This window comes from Orbicella faveolata, unplaced genomic scaffold (genome assembly GCF_042242905.1).
Source record: "Orbicella faveolata isolate gen_17 unplaced genomic scaffold, um_ofav_v1 contig_34, whole genome shotgun sequence".
Taxonomy (NCBI): Eukaryota; Metazoa; Cnidaria; class Anthozoa; order Scleractinia; family Merulinidae; genus Orbicella; species Orbicella faveolata.
Genome location: NW_028301563.1, coordinates 5,563,182 through 5,581,945, shown reverse-complemented (window position 1 = coordinate 5,581,945; position 18,764 = coordinate 5,563,182). Strand labels below are relative to the sequence as shown.

Genomic DNA, 18,764 nt, shown 5'->3' with positions numbered 1-18,764 from the left:
ACTTTAAGAGCGATTGGTTTAGCCACGGCCGATAGCAGTGATTGCAAAAGTCGTCGGCAGAAACTCAAGCTTTCGCTTGGCCGCCGATAAAATCGGGAACATGGAACATTCCGGAACATCCCGGAACATCGAATAATTATAATAATTATGAGAAAAATATGTAAAGTTAAATTTTCAAAACTAAACTGGTATCAGCTCAAAATATGAAGAGATATTTGGGGGGGGGGGGGGGGGCAGGGGAGCCGGTAGGGGAGCCGGTAGGGGAGGGATAGGGAGCGTTGGGTATTCTTTCAACTGACCATTATGAGTGCAGGCTCCTCTTCTTTCCCGCCAATTGCGTCACGTGGCTTTACAGCACTCTATTTTTCAACACAAGCATGGACGATTCGGACGATAAATGCCAGGTAATCTATAGTTTTGCCACTTCGTGTTGTAATTATCATCCCCAGTTTTCGCGCCCTCCGCTAGGAACGCCTGGCACTATGACCAGCCAAGTGCAGACTCGGCCTCTCCGGAAGCCCGAGTAACAAGCAAGTGTATTATTAATTAATAAAGTAGTAGTAATCAAAGATCAGAGCAGTGCGTTCATGCGCATACTTCAAATGCTTGGTCTACTCTGGTGGCGTTTGCTCGATAGAAAACTAAGTTTGATCGAATGTCAGATAAATAGACTAGCGATGAATAGAATACAGCCTTCGGTAAAAGTGTTTTTAATTAATTAAGTGTTAACTTGCACTGGACAAAACATTTCTCAGGAAAGGCATTTGAACTGTTGGCGACACTTAGAATTCAATTTCAGATCACAAACACTTGTGACAAATATTTTTTGAGACAATAAAGTTTTAACCAGCGACCCTGCAAGACAGCGCGTCGCCAAATGTCTTCAAATTGTTTGTTTGTATTTGTTTACACTGTCATCAGAACTCGAGCAGTCCGAACTAGTTTAGACAAGAAACTCAATGCCGAAGAGTTTCTATTTCTTTCTCATGGAGAAACTATTTCTTCATGAGGAATCGTGTATACGCATATCTTTGAACTGACGTAATGAATTGAAAAAAGAAATCACACTCGTATACCCATATTTTTTGGTCTGATTAAAGAGTTCGAACACCACCACCTTGGTTTTCTATGAATAACGAAATCTGAAATAAGGGACAGTCACGTGATTAACATGGTGGCGAACGACTGGAAGGAATGGATTAGTCTTCTCAGTTGTGAGCCTTCACTCATTACAGTCATTTTCATTTTCTTTCTTTTCTTTTCTTTTTGTTTTTGTTTTTTTGTTTTTGTTTTTTTGTTTGTTTGTTTGTTTGTTTTGTTTCGTTTTGTTTTTTTTTTTCCGCTATGTTTTTGTTTTGTTTTGTTTTTTCTTATTTTCCGAGCTGATACCATTTTACCTTTGGTTAATTTAACTTTTGAAAGTTTAACTTTCCATATTTTTCTCATAATTATCATAATTATTCGATGTTCTGGGATGTTCCGGGAAGTTCCATGTTCCTGGTTTTATCGACGATCCGCAGAGAAGCACGTCTGTAAAATTTTGAACACTTTTTTGCTTTGAGATAGGTTTTTTTGCCTTATCTTGAATGAAATTTTATTGCTATTGAACTTCCTGTCACGTTTCTTTCACTGGGTTGCCTTCATTTGGGAATTTTAGGTTTTAAAAGTGAACAGTATTTTTGCGCGCTCAATTTCTGCATATTTATTTTACGGAGGCTTCCGCAGTTTATTCGAGTCTTATTCCGCTACCACAGGACTCCTGAGAAAAGAACTAAGTGGGCACTAATTTAACACAGTTGAAGTACGATTTATCTCAAAATCAAAAGTAGAGTCAGGTAGAGGTCCATGGTTGACGCCCTAAGCTCCCCATCAGGAGCGAAGATGGCCTAATGTATGTAATGTAATGTTACCTCAAAATAATTGGCTTGTTTTTGTCGTCTTTTGATTTACAACTTTCATCTTTATTTTGCTGCGCAGTATTAGTTCGTCGCGTGGTGAAGAAATATCTGACTTCTTGTTTTTAAATTCGTCTTTAGATGTGGCTTTCCCTTTTATTTTCCGGTGTTTTATTAAATGTTCTCTGTTGTAGTAAAAGAGTGAAAATTCTGTTGTATTCGATTTCGTTTTGTCCTCCGAAATCAATAATTAACTCATTTTTCTTGGCTTCAGTAGGACATTTTGTCGCGCGGTAAAGAAATAATGTAATTTCTTGTTTTCTTATCAGTTTTACTTATCAGGTTGTGTTCTTTTTGTTGATATTTTTTAATATTTTGGCCCTTCAGTTATTCAACTTTGAATAAACGATGTCTTGAAACCTGATCTTGTGGTGCATATGGTTTATTTTTGTGCTTACGCTCGCTCCAAAATATTAAAAAAAAAAAAGAAAAGAAAAACGCCAGGGAATTAGGGGTGGGTCGCGGGCAATTTCATGCAGGCGTCCATGGGTTAACGATACTTAGTGTGATCAAGGAGAAATGATTTAAGATAAATTTCATTTTGCATAGTGCAGCATTTTAATACAAGCGGTGTGACTGATTATATGTTAGTAGCCTGCAGAACAGGCGTAATGTTTTTTCGTATTTTAGGCGAAGAGAGGCGAAAGCGAGGCGAGCGCGAAGCGCGAGTCGCGCACGAGGGGAAAAGCGCGAAAAAAATAACGCCTGTACGCATGCCATTGTTCAAGCTGTTCTGCCCCCAGACACACCCTAAATGATCAGTCAATCACCGCGTTACATAAACAGTTGCAATCATGGGGCCAAATCTACATACTTCTAAGGGCTCGTTTTCATCCCTAAAATGGAGAAATTACCTCTTTGGGACTTTAAATGGAAAGGAAAAACACAAATCAATGTTTAGGTGGCCACAGAATGGAATATCAAGGTGTACAGAGTGCTCAAACCTTTCTGGTGAAGAATTTTTCCTTCCTGCAACCACCGCGAAAACATGACGATCCGGATGCTCTTTCAAGTGAGTTTTGATAACAGATCGCGGATTTAAAGCAGCTTGCAAAAATGGTATTATATGTATTACTTCGGACGTTGAATTCAACTTCTGAAACGATTGGTAAGGCCACAACCGATAAAATGACTGCAAAAGTCGTCGGTAAAAACTCGAGCTCTCGCTTTAGCGTGAAGAAGTTATTCGAACATGCGGTTCACGCAGCGACGCACGTCTGCGAAATTTTGAACATTTTTTTTTTCTTTTTTTGCTTTTAGATAGGTGTCTTTGTTTCATCTAAGTCTTGAATGAAAATTCGTTGTTACTGAACTTCTTGTCAAGATTCCTTCATTTGGTTGCCTTTATTTGGGAATTTTAGGTTTTAAAAGTGAACAATATTTTTTCATGCTGGATTTCTGAATAATTAATTTACGACAACCTCCGCGGTTTATTTGTTTGTTTGTTTAGTTTATTCGCTTCGTTCAAATACATTGTTTTGATTGTTATTAAGCTATTACAGAACTCCTGAGAAAAGAGCCAAGTGAGCACTAATTTAACACAGTCTAAATTTGATTTATCTCAAAAAAAAATTGGCTTGTTTTTCTCGTCTTTTTTATTTTCACTGCACGGTATTATTTCATCGCGCGCGAGGAAATTATCTCGTTTCTTCTTTTTAAATTGGTTTTTATTTGTTTCTTTCGCTTTTATTTTCCGATGTCTTGTCAAGTGTTATTTGTTATGGTAAAAGAATGGAAATTCTGTTTTATTCGGTTTCGTTTTGTCCTCCGAAGTCAATAATTAACTCATTTTTGCAAATTCAATTTTCTCGGCTTTTGTCGCGCGGCAAAGAAAAAATACTTGTTCTTGTTTTCTTTAACATTAGTTTTTCACATCAAGTTGAGTTCTTTTTGTTGATATTTTTAATATCTTGGCCCTTCATTTATTCAACTATAAATAAACGACGTCTTAAAATCTGATTTTGTGTCCGTGGTTTAATACTGCGCATATGATCTATTTTTGTGCTTCCTCTCGCTCTGGGATATTCCAAAAAAACGCCTGGGAATTAGGAGTGGGTCGCAGGCAATTTCTTGCAGGTGTCAATGGGTTAAAGGGCAGCAAGGAAAGAGGTACGTTAGGAAATAAACGAAGGGCTTCTCGAATAGCTTCATCCACAGAACAAGATGATACGATCGCCATGTTGTATTTGAAAAACATTCGAGGATCACGTGATGTAAAGTAACCAATTGGGTATTCGCGTTCATATTTGACCGCCGGAACAGCTTGAACAATGATGTGCGTACAGGCGTTATTTTTTTCGCGCTCTTCCCCTCGCGCGCGACTCGCCGCGCTTTCGCCCCTCTTCGCCTAAAATACACGAAAAAATTACGCCTGTTCTACAGGCTAATATGTTAGGGAAATATAAACGAATGCATGAAAATAGGATCGAGTCAAGATCCAGATAAGCGTAAATCTGCCTTAGTTGTTTCAGAGGTCGACTCTGCGGCTCAAAATGGCCAATTTGATCGATTTGAAGCACATATAAGTTAAGTTTATTTTAAGCACTGATTTTAAAAATCTGTCAGACACTTCAATTCAATTCATAAGACTTGACTGAGCAAGGAAAAAAATATATCTTCATCAATTTTTGCAGTTAAATAGGTGTGAAGTAATATATTAAACACGAAAGACCGTGTTTGACCACATTTCCAAACACCGAGAAGAAAGTTAAAAATACGACGCGCAGTGTTTTTGACGAACTTCGAGGTGCTTGGAAATGTGGTCAAACACTGTTTTGAGTGTTTGATATGTCTTCTCAGTCCAAACTAAAAGTAAGGAGAAAACGGAGAAATAAAATCGTAAAAATCTATGCTAATAAAGATCAGATATCCAAACACCGTCACGGTCATGATTTCCTTTGTTTAAACCTGATGAATTATTAATGTGTTTGAGAATTGAAAGTAAAGTCTTTTATCATATGACTCGTACGGCCCCGCGCGCAATTTCCTTGGAAAACCATAGGAAAAAGGCCCCGAATGAGGGCCGTACGCGTTAAAGTGATAGGGCCGGAAAAACGCGTACGGCCCTACTAGAAACGCGTACAGCAAAAACGATGCGAGTGAATGACAAAAAAACATTTTTTTTTTTTTTTTGCTGCAAAAGTTTGTTCTCTTCAAAATGAGTGATGAAAGTAAACATTTTGAGAGTGATTCTACCATCCAGGCGAACTGTCCGATGCAGAACTACTTCAGTCCCCAACTCACTCCGAAAGCAACGAAATGAGAAAGTCAACACTCCTCACAAATGAAGAAGTTCACAACTTTCTCAGAAGCCGACAACAAGCAAACAGGCGGTCAAGAAAACAACTTTTCCGGATGAACTGACCGATAATTAACCTTTGGAATAAGCAAAAAGTCTTGAGGCGAAACTTCTCTCAGTGGAAACCATTAAAGAATTCATCGTGGGTCAAAAGCAAGAAAATCGGCAACGCGAAGTAAACAAAGTACGATGTAAGCTTGAATGTCGTCTTCGAGCTTCCAGAGTTTCTGGGGGAAGTTGGTTAAACCAGAGAAATCACAAACATACCTTGTGTACAGTAGGATAAATTGCCCTGCAGTTTCTACATCAGTGTTGTTTGAAGAGACAAAACTGGGAGCGAACACAAGTTCGTACAGTTCATCCAGATAATAAACTCGCTTGTGTTTAATAATGTAATTTCCACTACACAGCAAAGCCAGCAAAATCAGTAAACCCAGGCACTGTTTGCGAGAGCCAACATGGGTGTCATTAACTCCCTTGTTGGAGACAATCCAAGGGGTCGACAAATAGCTTGAAACGACGCCGACATTTTCTTGAGTCATCAGATGAAGAAGATTTGTGAACAATTTCAGTGAAGCGTGAAGCGTGAAGCGAACTTTTGTCACTCGCTAAATTTTTGTTGGCCTTTTAGCAAAAAAAATAATTGTGGACTTACACTGAAATACAAAAATGAGAAAATTAGTCGTGTTTTTCGATGAATTGTGAGTTTCTTGTTCGACGCGAGGAAATATATATATATATTTTTTTTAATCACAAATTAATTTCATACAATACAAACATTACCTTACACTAACGCTTCTTACAATATGAACATTACCTACAGTACTTACATTACTTACAATACTAATATCACTTACACCGTTGCTGACATTACTTACAATACAACTACTACTCACAATACTAACGTAACTTACACTACAGATACTATTCACAATACCGTAGCTTATAATATTGATTTTACTTATACTTGACATTTATTACATATAAAATCAATACAATGCTATAGATAAGTACCTAAAAGCTCACGGATGCTTGAACGCTTGGTGACTCCGTGGATAGTTTGCTTTTTAGCAATACTTTGAACGCTGTTATTCTGTAGGACTCACTTTCTCTGGCTGCAGAATAGATGTAGTAACCGGCTACTATCAGACAAAGGTTGACAGCGCGGAAAGGTCGTTTCTCGGGGTGATGTGCATATATTTTAGCTTCGTTCGTCAGAGCTACCTTGGGTAAGTTACAAGAGTTCCACTAAGAGGCAGGAAGGTTCCAGAAAGAATGGACTTGACGTCATTCTACGAACAGATGCTCTAGGGTCTGTCTTACACCACACAATTGACATTCATCATTTTCGATAATTTGAGCTCTATACATGACATACATACATACATACACACATACATACACACACACACACACATACACACACACACAAAATGAATAAACAAAATGGGAAAGGAGTCTAAAATTAATTACAGTATTAAAGATTTAAAAATTTACAAATTTTAAAATTGAATATTAAGAATTTACATTATTAACATTTAAAATATGTTTGATCAAGTGTCCCTTAAAAGCTTTCGCAGAAGGTAAACTTTTCAAATCATCACTCAGCTCATTCCAGAGTTTTGCTCCGCGATATGCAAATGATCTTTGTCCGGTAGCCAGTCGGCAACGTGGAATGTTTAAGTCATTACTCTGTCTGGTGTTTCTTGTAGCGATTTGAGATCGGAAAATGAATTTATCAATCAAGTAGTCTGGAACAAGATTATGAATACATTCGAAAGTCATTACAGCGTCATTTATATAGAGTCTATCGCTGACCTGCAGCCAATTCAAGGATTTGATGCCTTGTGAGATATGGTCGTACTTCCGGAGTGGGGTGAAATGCCTCTTGGAGGGTTAAGTTTTGTGAAAACACTAGCAAAATTTAGAATTATTTACGCAACAGACCCACTTCTACAAAATATGACTAAGACCGTTTGCCTTCGTTGACTCACCTTCGATATTTTTAACTATAAACCCCTGTAGACCATGCTAAATTACGTGCGCCAATTTTTCAAAATCAGGGTATTTTTCCACACGCTTTATCGCTGAAACGAAGTCGGCGACCCCCAATGTTTTTGCATTTCTGACACAAGTAACTCATTATTATCTGACTGCAGTAAAAATTTAACAAATATTTATTGACTGGAAAATTTTTTGCACGAACGTCCTAAAGCACGTCAAAACTAGAGTCAAAGTTATTGACATGTTTGACCTCGCCTTTGACAGGGATCAAATGCATGGCAAATCCATAAGATATTTGATTCCTCCTTTGACGTGCGTCAAAGGTGGAGTCAAAGTTAAATTCACATTTTCCCTCTTCTTTGTCAAGGATCAAATGTATAGACATAGACAAATGTAAAGCCATGACATATTTGACACACATTTGACGTGCGTCAAAGTTCGGATCAAAGCTATGATCATATTTGGCCTCGCCTTTGATCAAGATCAAATATACAGTAAATCCAATGTTTCAGTCGTGCCGTGCATAAATATACATGCATAGTTGAATCCCAATTATTCCAGTGGAAACAAAAATTGATTCGAAAAAATTGGGTGGTTCGAGACGTCTGGGGTAAAAAAACAAGCAACGAGTAAGCGAAACCTTGACATGTTTGCGCAAATTATCAATTCCCATTGTCGACCGAAAAACCACGCGATCGCATTAATTGCCACTACCGAATCACAAGGAACTGTTAGCTAATTCGAGAACAACTGATAAAACAGGAAACGGTCCGCTCACATAAGACTTGAATCGATATTTTTACCTTTGTGCCTGGGCATGATTTCTCAAGTAACAATATCCCGGATGTAGCTTAATTTCATCGAGCGGGAAATTTGCCCTCCCCAAACTATAACGAACTAAAACACTTCTTTAGCCACTTAAAATTCAAGCTTTATATCGCCAAAACCAGCGAGAAATTTCTCTTAATTACAGTTCTAAGCCCTAAATGATGCATCTAAAGCTCTTTGCTGTCTGAAAATAGCACAATATTATCGCTATAATGCGAAGGACCTAACGACGCTAAATGGTGACCCGTGGTATCTTTGGCTTTTCCATGCACCTTTACTGGACTGGTGGGATCGCCCTCAAAAAGGCATTTGATACAGTAGATCACGATATTTTGTTACGAAAATTGCAATACTACGGGATTCGTTGGTCCAGCCATCAATGGTTTGCTTCTTATTTAGATAATCGAACTCAGATTTGTCATATTAATTCTTGTAAGTCAACTCCGAAATGTCTAAGATGTGGTGTTCCCCAAGGAACAATTTTAGGACCTCTTCTGTTCTTGATATATATTAATGACTTACCACATTATCTGACATATTCGGAACCCAGAATGTACGCTGATGATACCAGCCTGACGCTTGCCAGCACTGACATTGAGCATATAAGTTATCGCCTTAATCACGACCTGAGTAATGTGTACGAATAGCTGTCTGATAACAAGCTCACCCTAAATATGACAAAAACTGAGTTTATGCTTATTGCATCAGGACAGAAGTTATCACAATTTATGGAAAGTCCCTCTCTTACTATAAACGAGAACGCAGTAGGACAAGTAACCTCCGCTAAATCCCTTGGAGTTTATGTCGATCAAAGTATAAACTGGAAGTGTCATATTGAAAATATCTCTAAGAAGGTAGCTTGTGCCACTGGTGCAATTAAACGAATTCGGCATCTCATTCCATTTAATGTTTTCATTAGAGTTTATAATAGCCTTGTTCAACCACATTTTGATTACTGCAATGTAGTGTGGGGAAACTGTAACAAGGGCCTTTCTGAAAAACTGCAAAGGCTTCAAAATCGCGCAGCTCGCACCTTAATGTCTGCGAGCTATGATAGTAATTTGGATGATTTGTTCCGGGTACTAGGGTGGCGAAGACTCTCCCATCAAAGATTGGAACAGAAGTCTATCCTAATGTGTAAAACATTAAATGATATGAGACCTGATTATCTGAGATCAAGATTCGTATACCGTGACATCATAAATGCATATCATTTAAGGAATACCGAAAACAAATTAGTTCTTCCACAACCTCGAACTGATTATCTTAAGAGAAGTTTTTCGTGCAGCGGTGCTCAGTTGTACAACAACTTATCTTATCAATTAAGGGACCGGTCCTTATTTACCGCCCGGGGGGTGATGGGGAGTGTGTGGCCGGGTTGGAGGATTTTCGGCTAAAGACAGTAACATTTAGCTGATCCCCCTTTTAAATATTATTTCATTGAAGTGATCTCCCCTCATGAATAGTGATAAATTTCGTGATTCCCCCCCCCCCCCTCATATCTTCGCACACATGTTCGCCTTTCGACGTGTATATTTAGTGCTTTTAACGTTCATATGCAAGTTATATTTGTGACTATGATCTACTTACTGTATAATGAAGCCAACATGGTGTCGTCTCTTGATCCGTATCTTCTCGATATCTGATGTCAGTTGACATACCAGCACTGGGGCGGATACAGGATTTTAGAGAAGAGGATTCGAGATGCGTACAGCGCTCCCCTGTAGGGGGGTTCGGGGGCATTTTCACCCCGGAAGATTCTTAAAATTGAGGTCCTCGTAAATTGGATTTCCGGCATTGTTTTATTTTAATTTAGGAGGTTCGACCCCTAGACCCCCCCCCCCCCCCCCACCACCACCACCACCACCACTACCAGATCCGCTCAAGCAGCAATCTAACCAACCCAAGCGCGTGGAAACTGCAAAGGTACTTTTTAGAGTGCTAAATAACCGTCCACCAAGTCCGTATGGGCGTGTGACATTTAGCGGTAATTCGGCCATCTGATCCCCCCTTTTGGGTTCTTAGTTATGACTGATCCCCCTTCCAACTCCCCCAAGCGATAAATAATAAGCAGTCCCCAACGAAGGAAATGGGGAGGGGGGAGGAGTGGGAATACGTGGGGAGAAATATGCCAAAAAAGCAGCAAGTAGTTCTCAACCCCAGGTGAAAGGTAACTTTTACAAGTTGCCGGGTTTAAGAAGGAAACGACAAAACAGCAAGGATTTTCCTCTGGTGTCCAATGACATCAATATGCGCATGGTTAACAATATAATCTTATTCGCCACTTTAGAAACGAGAAGAGAATTTGGGGAGAGTCTCGAGCAGCTTTCGTTTTTCTCCAGTAACGATCTCTCAAAAGAATGCGATATGGGGCTCGTCCTAGACTTGTTCTCGTTACGAATTTGAAAATTGCTAATATATTTGCTCCTTCTGGTATACTGATGCAAATGTTACAATGTGATTTGCTAAGGTATCAGTCATTAGTGTGCAGTGTGCAGCGCGCAGCTGGAGATGATTATGACGTTGACATCAAAAGCTGCAACTGAATTGTTGAATGAACGCCTGAAGAGCCAAAAGTTGTAACTGACAATTCAATCCGCGTCCGATTTCTTTTAAATTGTAAATTTAGTGCTTACAAATAGGTACAGAACAAAACAAAACCAATTCATTGAAGAAAATTTTGTTAGGATTATAGAAAAAAAATAGTTAGATATTCCCTTTCGATTCCCGTATAAACATTGGAGCGTTATTGCCGGGGACCTTGGTATGGGCTGATAGTCTTCCGTATAAATTTGATTCTCATACAAGTAGTTTCGTAGAACATAAGATTTTCAAGGGCAACTATCAGCCCATAGGTCCGAGACACAAACCACCCATTGTCTTTATTGTTCACCACTATATTTTCCCGTAGTGTCGTAGCTAAAAACATGAAAAGATACTGAATTTATTCATTAAAATTTCTAGCCGTTATGCATGGCACTTGGAGTTTTTGTTCCCCTATCTGAAGTGAAATTTATACGTGTACAAACTTTTTTCTTTCTTTTTCAACTGTTGAGTTACAAAAACACAGGTTGTTTGAAAGGTGGATAACGCTATCTACCGGATAAATCGCCATCCAGTGGATAAGTTTTACCAAAACAAACCGCGCTATCCACTGCATAGCGATTTATCCAGTGGACAGATTTATCCAGTGGATAGCATTATCCACCTTTCAAACAACTTGGGCCTGTTTTCATCCTAAAAACTCGATTTTCGTGCTATGTTATGACTCAATTCACACGGGAAGGTGATCACTTTTTCTCTTCATCTAAAAACGGAAGGAGAAAGTTGTATTTCATGAGCCATTTAGCTGAGCGGATGCTATCGTCTGATAGTCGTCCGTGGACATTCTATATACCTCTTACTAACCGAGTTCGAGGGCTGTACTGTAAGTTACGAACCGAGTTTTTTCCCCATTGATTTATGTCCCAGCGCAAAGCGCGGGCCATAAATCGAAGGGAAAAACAAGAATTAGTAACTGACAGTACGGCCATCGAACTGGATTAGTAAGATATTTATTATATCTCTACTGTGTGTCTGCCGGGTTCGGGAACGATTACTATTGACGCAAAACGGCTTCAAATTTCTGACGCACGTCAAAAGTAAAACGAGTCAGTTTGAAATCGTTGTTAAGTGACTCTTAAGTCGTTGGCAGGTTTTAATACACAGTTTTAGAAGTAAAAGAAAGTTTCGCAACAAAAACAGCTTTAAATTTTAGCGGGCAGTACAGTAGAATACGCCCCCGCTAAATTGACCAATCACAACGCGCGTACAAACTGAGAGATATAATAATGCCTGATAGTGCCACGCGATCAGTTTTGGTCAATGATGACAAAGGACAATTTAGCGGTGAGCTATATGAAAAGAAAGATTTAAAGTGATGTCAGTCAACGTTTCGATGTATCAAGCATCATTCTCAAGATTGCTTGAGGTCGATTAATATGACTTTAAATCTTTCTGGTGAAATGTTTTAACAAGCAACTTATTATACGGACTATAACATGGTCTGGTTAATTGGGCCTTCGGCCTCATCACTTCATAGGAATATCGAGCTCATTATACAATTTTTATTTATCAATAATCGAGTAATTTATTACTTACTGATCTTTACCACTAGCCATTACGAGAGGAACCGTCCGTCTAATTGGCAGCACTCCATCAACTGGAAGAGTTGAAATATATCACGATGGACGATGGGGAACGATTTGCGACGACTCTTGGGATATGAATGACGCTAACGTTGTGTGCAAGCAGCTTGGTTTCCCGCAAGCCTCTCGAGCTTTCAGGGAAGCCACTCATGGTCAGGGATCTGGTCCGATATGGATGGATGAGGTGGCATGCTCAGGAAGGGAGTCACACATCTATGACTGCGGACACCGTGGATGGGGAAGCACTGACTGCACCCATATCGAAGACGCTAGTGTGGAGTGTTCTTATCCTGGCTCTTCGTCCATTCGTTTGGTAAATGGTGGACCTAACTACGGCCGGGTTGAAGTTAATCATAACGGGCAATGGGGCACAGTCTGTGATGATCGCTGGGAAATCAATGACGCGCATGTGGTGTGTCGTCAACTTGGCCTCTCCAGGGCAGTTTCTGCCCCTCACCAAGCGCTATACGGCTGGGGATCAGATCCTATCTGGTTGGATAATGTCAACTGTACGGGAGGAGAGGCTTCACTATTTGAATGCGCCCATAATGGCTGGGGAGTACACAACTGTGGTCATGGCGAGGATGCAAGCGTTGTTTGTGTCTCATCGTTCATTCGCTTGGCAAATGGAGGAGATAACTACGGCCGTGTTGAAATTTATGAGAACGGGCAATGGGGCACAGTGTGTGACGATTCCTGGGATATCGCTGACGCAAAGGTGGTGTGTCGCCAGCTTGGCTTCTCTGGTGCAACTTCCGCCCCTGGATATGCAACTTATGGTCAGGGTTCTGGGCCTATCTTGAGGCATCATGTACATTGCCAAGGATCGGAAACTTCATTGTTAGTTTGCCCACATGACAAGTATTCGCCGACTTACTGTCATCACCACGAGGACTCAAGTGTGGTCTGCTATTAGTGGATATAGACTTAAGCGCCGGCCAAACGATCGCAACATTTCAACGCAACATATCGCAACATGTTGCGCGCGTTTGGCCACCCTGTTGCGAGGTGTTACGAGGTGTGACGACATGTTGGGTGTTGTTGGCTCAAATTTGAAACTGGTCAAATTTTCATGCAACATTTGTGGGTGTGGCATGATGTTGTGGTCGTTTGGCCAGGTTCGTGCAACAATGTTGTACCCGGGCATGCGCACTAGTTCGATTTTCAATACCCGACATGTCGCAACACCTCGCAAAAGTGCGGCCAAACGCACGCAACATGTTGCGCCCAACAATGTTCCGATATGTTGTGCTGAAATTTTGCGATCGTTTGGCCGGTGTTTGCAAATGTTGGGCCAACAATGTTGGGATACGTTGTGTTGATATGTTGCAATCGTTTGGCCGTGGCTTAAACAGAGATCTAGATTGTTACGCTGCCGTTTGTTAGCCAATGCCGTAGACATGTTTTATAGTAAGTAAGAAACTTTCAATTCGAAAATAGTCTAGACGATTAAAAATCTTATGTTACAACCTCGTCAGACGTACATCGCTTTGTTATTGTATTTTATTGTTTTATTTTTTTATTTTTTTATTTTTTTTTCATGCATTTAAATCATTGGCTTTAATTTAAGTTATATAATCACCTTGGGGATCGGTGACTGCGTTGCTTACCTTTGTAAGATCTGTAATCTAAAAAAAATGTCAATTCAGAACGTTCTGAGCAGGTTTACAGAGAAATCAATTATTGTAAGATTAGCCCGCCCACGTGGCTGTGTTTCAAAGCTTCAACACAAAGGCGCTATATAAAGGAAGTAACCAAGGTTCATTTGCCAGTACCAGCTATTCACCGTTGGCGTGCGTGGGTCAAATTCAAAATGGTGGGTGATTTATATCCACGAAATGTAAGCTGTAGGTAGATTAAAGTGTCTGTGCTGTGTTTACTTGCCATAAAATTAAATATCTAACAAAAAGTAGTACTTCACAAATTGCTATTTAATTCGAGGAGCTTACCAGTTGGCTCGGTTCAATTTGACCGTAAGAACAAAAGTTTTTCATACGAAGCGAGGGGATATTGTACTTCAAACAAAAAAAAATTACAGAAAAGTAATTAGACTGAGCGATGTTTTCTAACCGTTTCTTGTAACGTTTTATTGCTTTCGACGATTATAACAAATACTAAGCGTTGATTGTTGATCTCTTCATCTCCATTTTGAGTTTTTGGGTAAATTCAAAATTAGGGGGAGGAGCTTATGCTCTTTAAGAGCGCGCCTTCGTGTTTAAGTTTAGGTGAAGAAATCATAATTATCATTTGCTCTCATTTTATATGCGCAATACTCTGCATGGCAGGCACCCTTTTCAAGTTTTCTCATTGTTAGAAATCATCAGTTAAAACAAACATCATTGGGTTTCAAATGTCGTTTTTTTTTTCTTTTTCTTTTTTTTTTTATATACAGGAGACTAGTCATTTCGATTCACGAACCCAGTTGCATTACGAATTACAATTAAACGTGTCTTAGTTAACGAGAGGGTTTTCACCATGGCTTTTAATTAAGGTGTTTCACTATCAATACATTCGACTTTTTTTAGATATACGATCTACATTTAATTTCAATGAGAGTGCTGCGATCAATTTAAGAAATGTTGCAGCCATTAAGATGTGTTATATAGATAGAAGTATTAGTGTTAACTCTCTTGTTTAGGTGGATATCGTAGCACCACCCTATATTTTAGAACTATATCTTTTAAATTCCGAAATCGAAATCCCCGTGGGCATGGTTCATCAGGATGTTTATGTCAACTTGAGCGCTGGCTCTTGTTTACAGTTTCGTAGATCAGCTAAGAATTTTGCTCATGATTTAGTTATGTGTTCATTTGATTATACTTAGGTTTCTCTCCGGTAACTAGTTTTTAATCTAGAGTTATTACTTACCAGTGAAAGCTGTATTGTATAATTTCAAGTATAGGTTTTAGTCTTATTGTAAAACTTTGGTTAGCATCAGAAATTGCGTGATGAACATAGGATAACAATCTTTTAAGCTATTAGTTGTTAGGAAAAGATAATCAGTTTACGTCCATGTAATTAAGCATTTGAAAACATATATAATCGGTAACTGTAAGAGTAGAATTTAGGAGAAAGTTTACCAGGTCAGTAAAATGCGAAGAAGGGAAATTGAACGTGAAACCAGTTGAGACGATACTCCAGAGAAGCGATAAAACAAGAGAAGAAAGAAAAGGCAAGAGTTACAAGTAAGGAAATAAAATGTTATTGTTAAATTGTTGGCTCTTGTTGACGTGGAGTACCTTGCTCACCGCGCTAATTCCCCAAGAAGCGCGCTACGTCCACGCGGTCCCCTTCAACAGCAAGGGAAAGACCCTTCGATTTCATTATCCCAGGATTGATTACTCTTTTTTTGTTGCTGTTTTTGTTTTTGCTTTTCAATAATCGTTGTCCGAGATGCAGTGAAACTTTGTTGGGGCGGGACAAAGTAAACCCGGCAAAACATCGGCAGAAGTTTGAAGAACGGCGAGATGAGGTCCACAGGAATCAAATGCCTTGAGGCCAATTCCAAACGGCTCTGCAGATGTTGTCTCCTGAGCATGGGCAGGTAAAGTGTATCCTACTATTCTGCGGAATCGGCGAACAATAACTCGAGAGTAGTTCGTATAGTGTGATCGTCCAGGTGAGGGCAGTTCTGAAAAGCTCGAGAACTGTTGTTGGTGACTGACGTTTCGACAACCTGAGCGGAAGTCATCTTCAGAGTCAAGTGAATAGTTTTTGTCAGTCGATGATGTTATAAGTCTGCTCCGTTGAACATGATTGGTCAGTTTAGCCATGATGGTAGTGGCTGAAAGACTCGTGTAAAGTTTGTCATCAGTCATTGGTGGGTTTCGATCCGTCTATTGTTAGTCAAATTGGTCGGTGTTTGGTCCGTCTATTGTTAGTCAAATTAAGTCGGTCTGTTGGAAGTCTGTTTGTCGGTTTCGTTTCCGTCATGGATAAGTCGTTTGTAAGGCGCCGGTAGTTGTTGACATCTGTTAAGTGGCGTTTGTTCTAGGTTAGTGGCATCACCATTGCTCGTGGTTCGTTTGTGTTCAGTCAGTCTCGTGTTAAGGTTCCTGCCAGTCTCACCAATGTAGGAAGCTTGGCAGTCAGAGCATTTGATCTTGTAAACTGCTCCCTGTCTGTTGTTAGGTTCGTCCCTGTCTTTCACGTTGGTCAGTGAGTGTCGTAACGTAGTTGTAGGTTTGTGGGCTACACGGATGTTATAGGGCTGTAGGATCCGTGAGATGGTCTCAGAAGTACCCTTAATGTAAGGTATAGTCACTGTAGTAACAGGCGTTGGGTTCCTGTTCGTTGCGTCAGCTTCAGTAGGTCGGTAAATGTTTCGTCTAATAAAGTCAGCGTTGTAGTTGTTTTTGTGAAAAAACACGTTCAAGGTATCTATGCTCTCGGACCCTATTTTTTAACACCTCTGCTTAATTGAGCCTATTCTTTTGAATGAAAAATTAAAATTCTACATCATTAGACCTCAGTAGACACAAAGAATCACTACATTTTTCGCTTCCGCGTTCTAGCTGCCAGGCTCCACACGGTTTCATTGTTAAGTTCTGTCAGTTTTCCTGGTCAGCGGTTTGTTGCTGATAGAATGGTATGTGCATGTTTGCACGTGGCGGTAAAGATAAAACTTGCGTCCAGTTCGCGGACTGTGATCATCGAAATCAAGTATATTAACGCAAAAAATGCTGTAATACACGCGTAAATTGTTTCGTTAAACTTAAGGGCCCATTAACCGATCTTTTCGAGCCGTTGCTAAGGAAAATTTATTCTCATAAAACCTCATCATTTTTAGTTAGTTCAGAGTTATTTCATGTGTTTTAACTTTCTCATGATTAGTAACACCAGCGATGACGTCATTAGGCCACGCCCATGGTCATGTGACATACTGAAAAAACGCAAAGGCTCCCAGGCAAATTACTTTATCGGGATTTTTTTCATTGATTTAATATTTTAATTTAAATCCTTATTGCGCTGTGCATAGATTTTGTTTCATTTCTAAACGGTCAGATTTTGAGAGAATTTCAAAAAAAAATTTGTAAAATTTGTAAAAAATTTGTAATTTTCTGAAGAAAAGCATGATTTTGAAAAAGGAATGCATAGCTATCTTTGCAACGTTGGCTTTGATCGAAATCCGTCGAAAAAGGCTGGATTTAATGAAAAACCGCGTTTCCTTTAGCATTTAAAGAAACCGGAAGTGCGCCCGATATATATTGGAAGTTACCCTATCAGCGCGTACGCAATTTACACTACCTGCGCACTTCAGTAAGATCAAACAAAGCCACACGGAGTTAGTTTTTCTCTTTCTATTACTCTTGTTTTTCTGTCTTTTTCTTATTTTGTCTCTACTTGTACTTTTTTTACTTTGCATTTTGTGAAACACAAAGAAAAACATGTAAAATGTAAGCGAATTTGGAAGTTATTGAGTTGTTTTTATTTTCCGCGCTCAGGCTGACGTAAGTAACCGGAAGTGAAATTTCACCTCCTTAGTAACGCGCGCGAGCGCGCGCATAAATCGGTTAATGAGCCCTTAAGCTGCAGCCCGAGAGAATTACAAAAGATGATTATGGAAACATGTGGAGTTGAGGATTCTGCTGAGAAGAGGAGGTTTGCGGACCATGCACTGGAAATGTTTTATGTGGACCACATTGGTAGGTGACCCTAAAAAAAAGCGCCTTTTGTATTGCGAACTAATGATCAGATCGAAATTCTTAGAGAGAGTGAATCACGCTCCTTGTTCATCCGAATGATTCAGCGAGTGCCATCTTTTCAAAAAGGAACAGTAAACATCGTGCCTGAGAGTTCATCGTCGTCAACCTCAGACGCGGCGGCTGCGAGTTGTTGTGACACTGCTACCTGCACGAGCAACACAGACAATGACTTGGGCAAAACACCCAAAACGCCAACAAAGACCATTGGAGAAAAAGTGGGAGCGAATTGCCCAGAAATGATGCAGCAGAGATGAAAGTGTGGTCAAAACGATACGGCAAGTGTGTAAGGCAGTGAAGTGTACGACAAGACAACACCATGGACAGAGCTGGGACACTGCTTCTGAATTTGTATGAAACACAGACATTGCTTAATCAATTAGATTTGCACTTTGTATTTCCTCGTGCACAAAACTCAGTGCCGGGGGAAAGTGCAGAACGTCCAGAAGGTGAGTCTCATGAACAGACTGCGGAGGTTCTCACCTGCACTGATGAACATGACGAGTACAGCAGCAGCGAAAGTGGAGACAGTGAGTCTGACGAGGATTGTGCAGATGATACAATTGGTTTCAATATGGTTATGCCAACAAGGGCTGGAAGATAAAGACTGCTCACCAGACGAATGAGAGATTTTCTTCAGTCCAGGTGAAGGTATGTGCGTATCCAAACGACGTCAGTCCACGTTTTTACTAATTAGTCTGCAAACAATCAGTGGGAATGGGATTTTAGATTTGGTAACTGGGATTTGGACCAAATTTAAGCTGGGAACTGGAATTTTGCAAACATTTGG

The 18,764-nt window shown here is 39.8% G+C and overlaps 2 protein-coding genes across 2 annotated transcripts in view; both read left to right on the top strand.

Annotated features, from left to right (window-relative positions):
* Positions 1–13,244, top strand: part of LOC110069672 (uncharacterized) — a 146,075-nt gene extending 132,831 nt beyond the window's left edge. The window contains exon 15 of the mRNA XM_089272217.1: positions 12,242–13,244. Within this exon, the coding sequence (XP_089128343.1) occupies positions 12,242–13,188 (947 nt within the window). The 3' untranslated portion in view covers positions 13,189–13,244. The remainder of the gene's footprint in view (positions 1–12,241) is intronic.
* The window catches only part of LOC110055743 (uncharacterized), a 183,676-nt gene that overhangs the window by 8,498 nt on the left and 156,414 nt on the right, over positions 1–18,764 (top strand). The gene's annotated exons all lie outside the window — the stretch shown is intronic.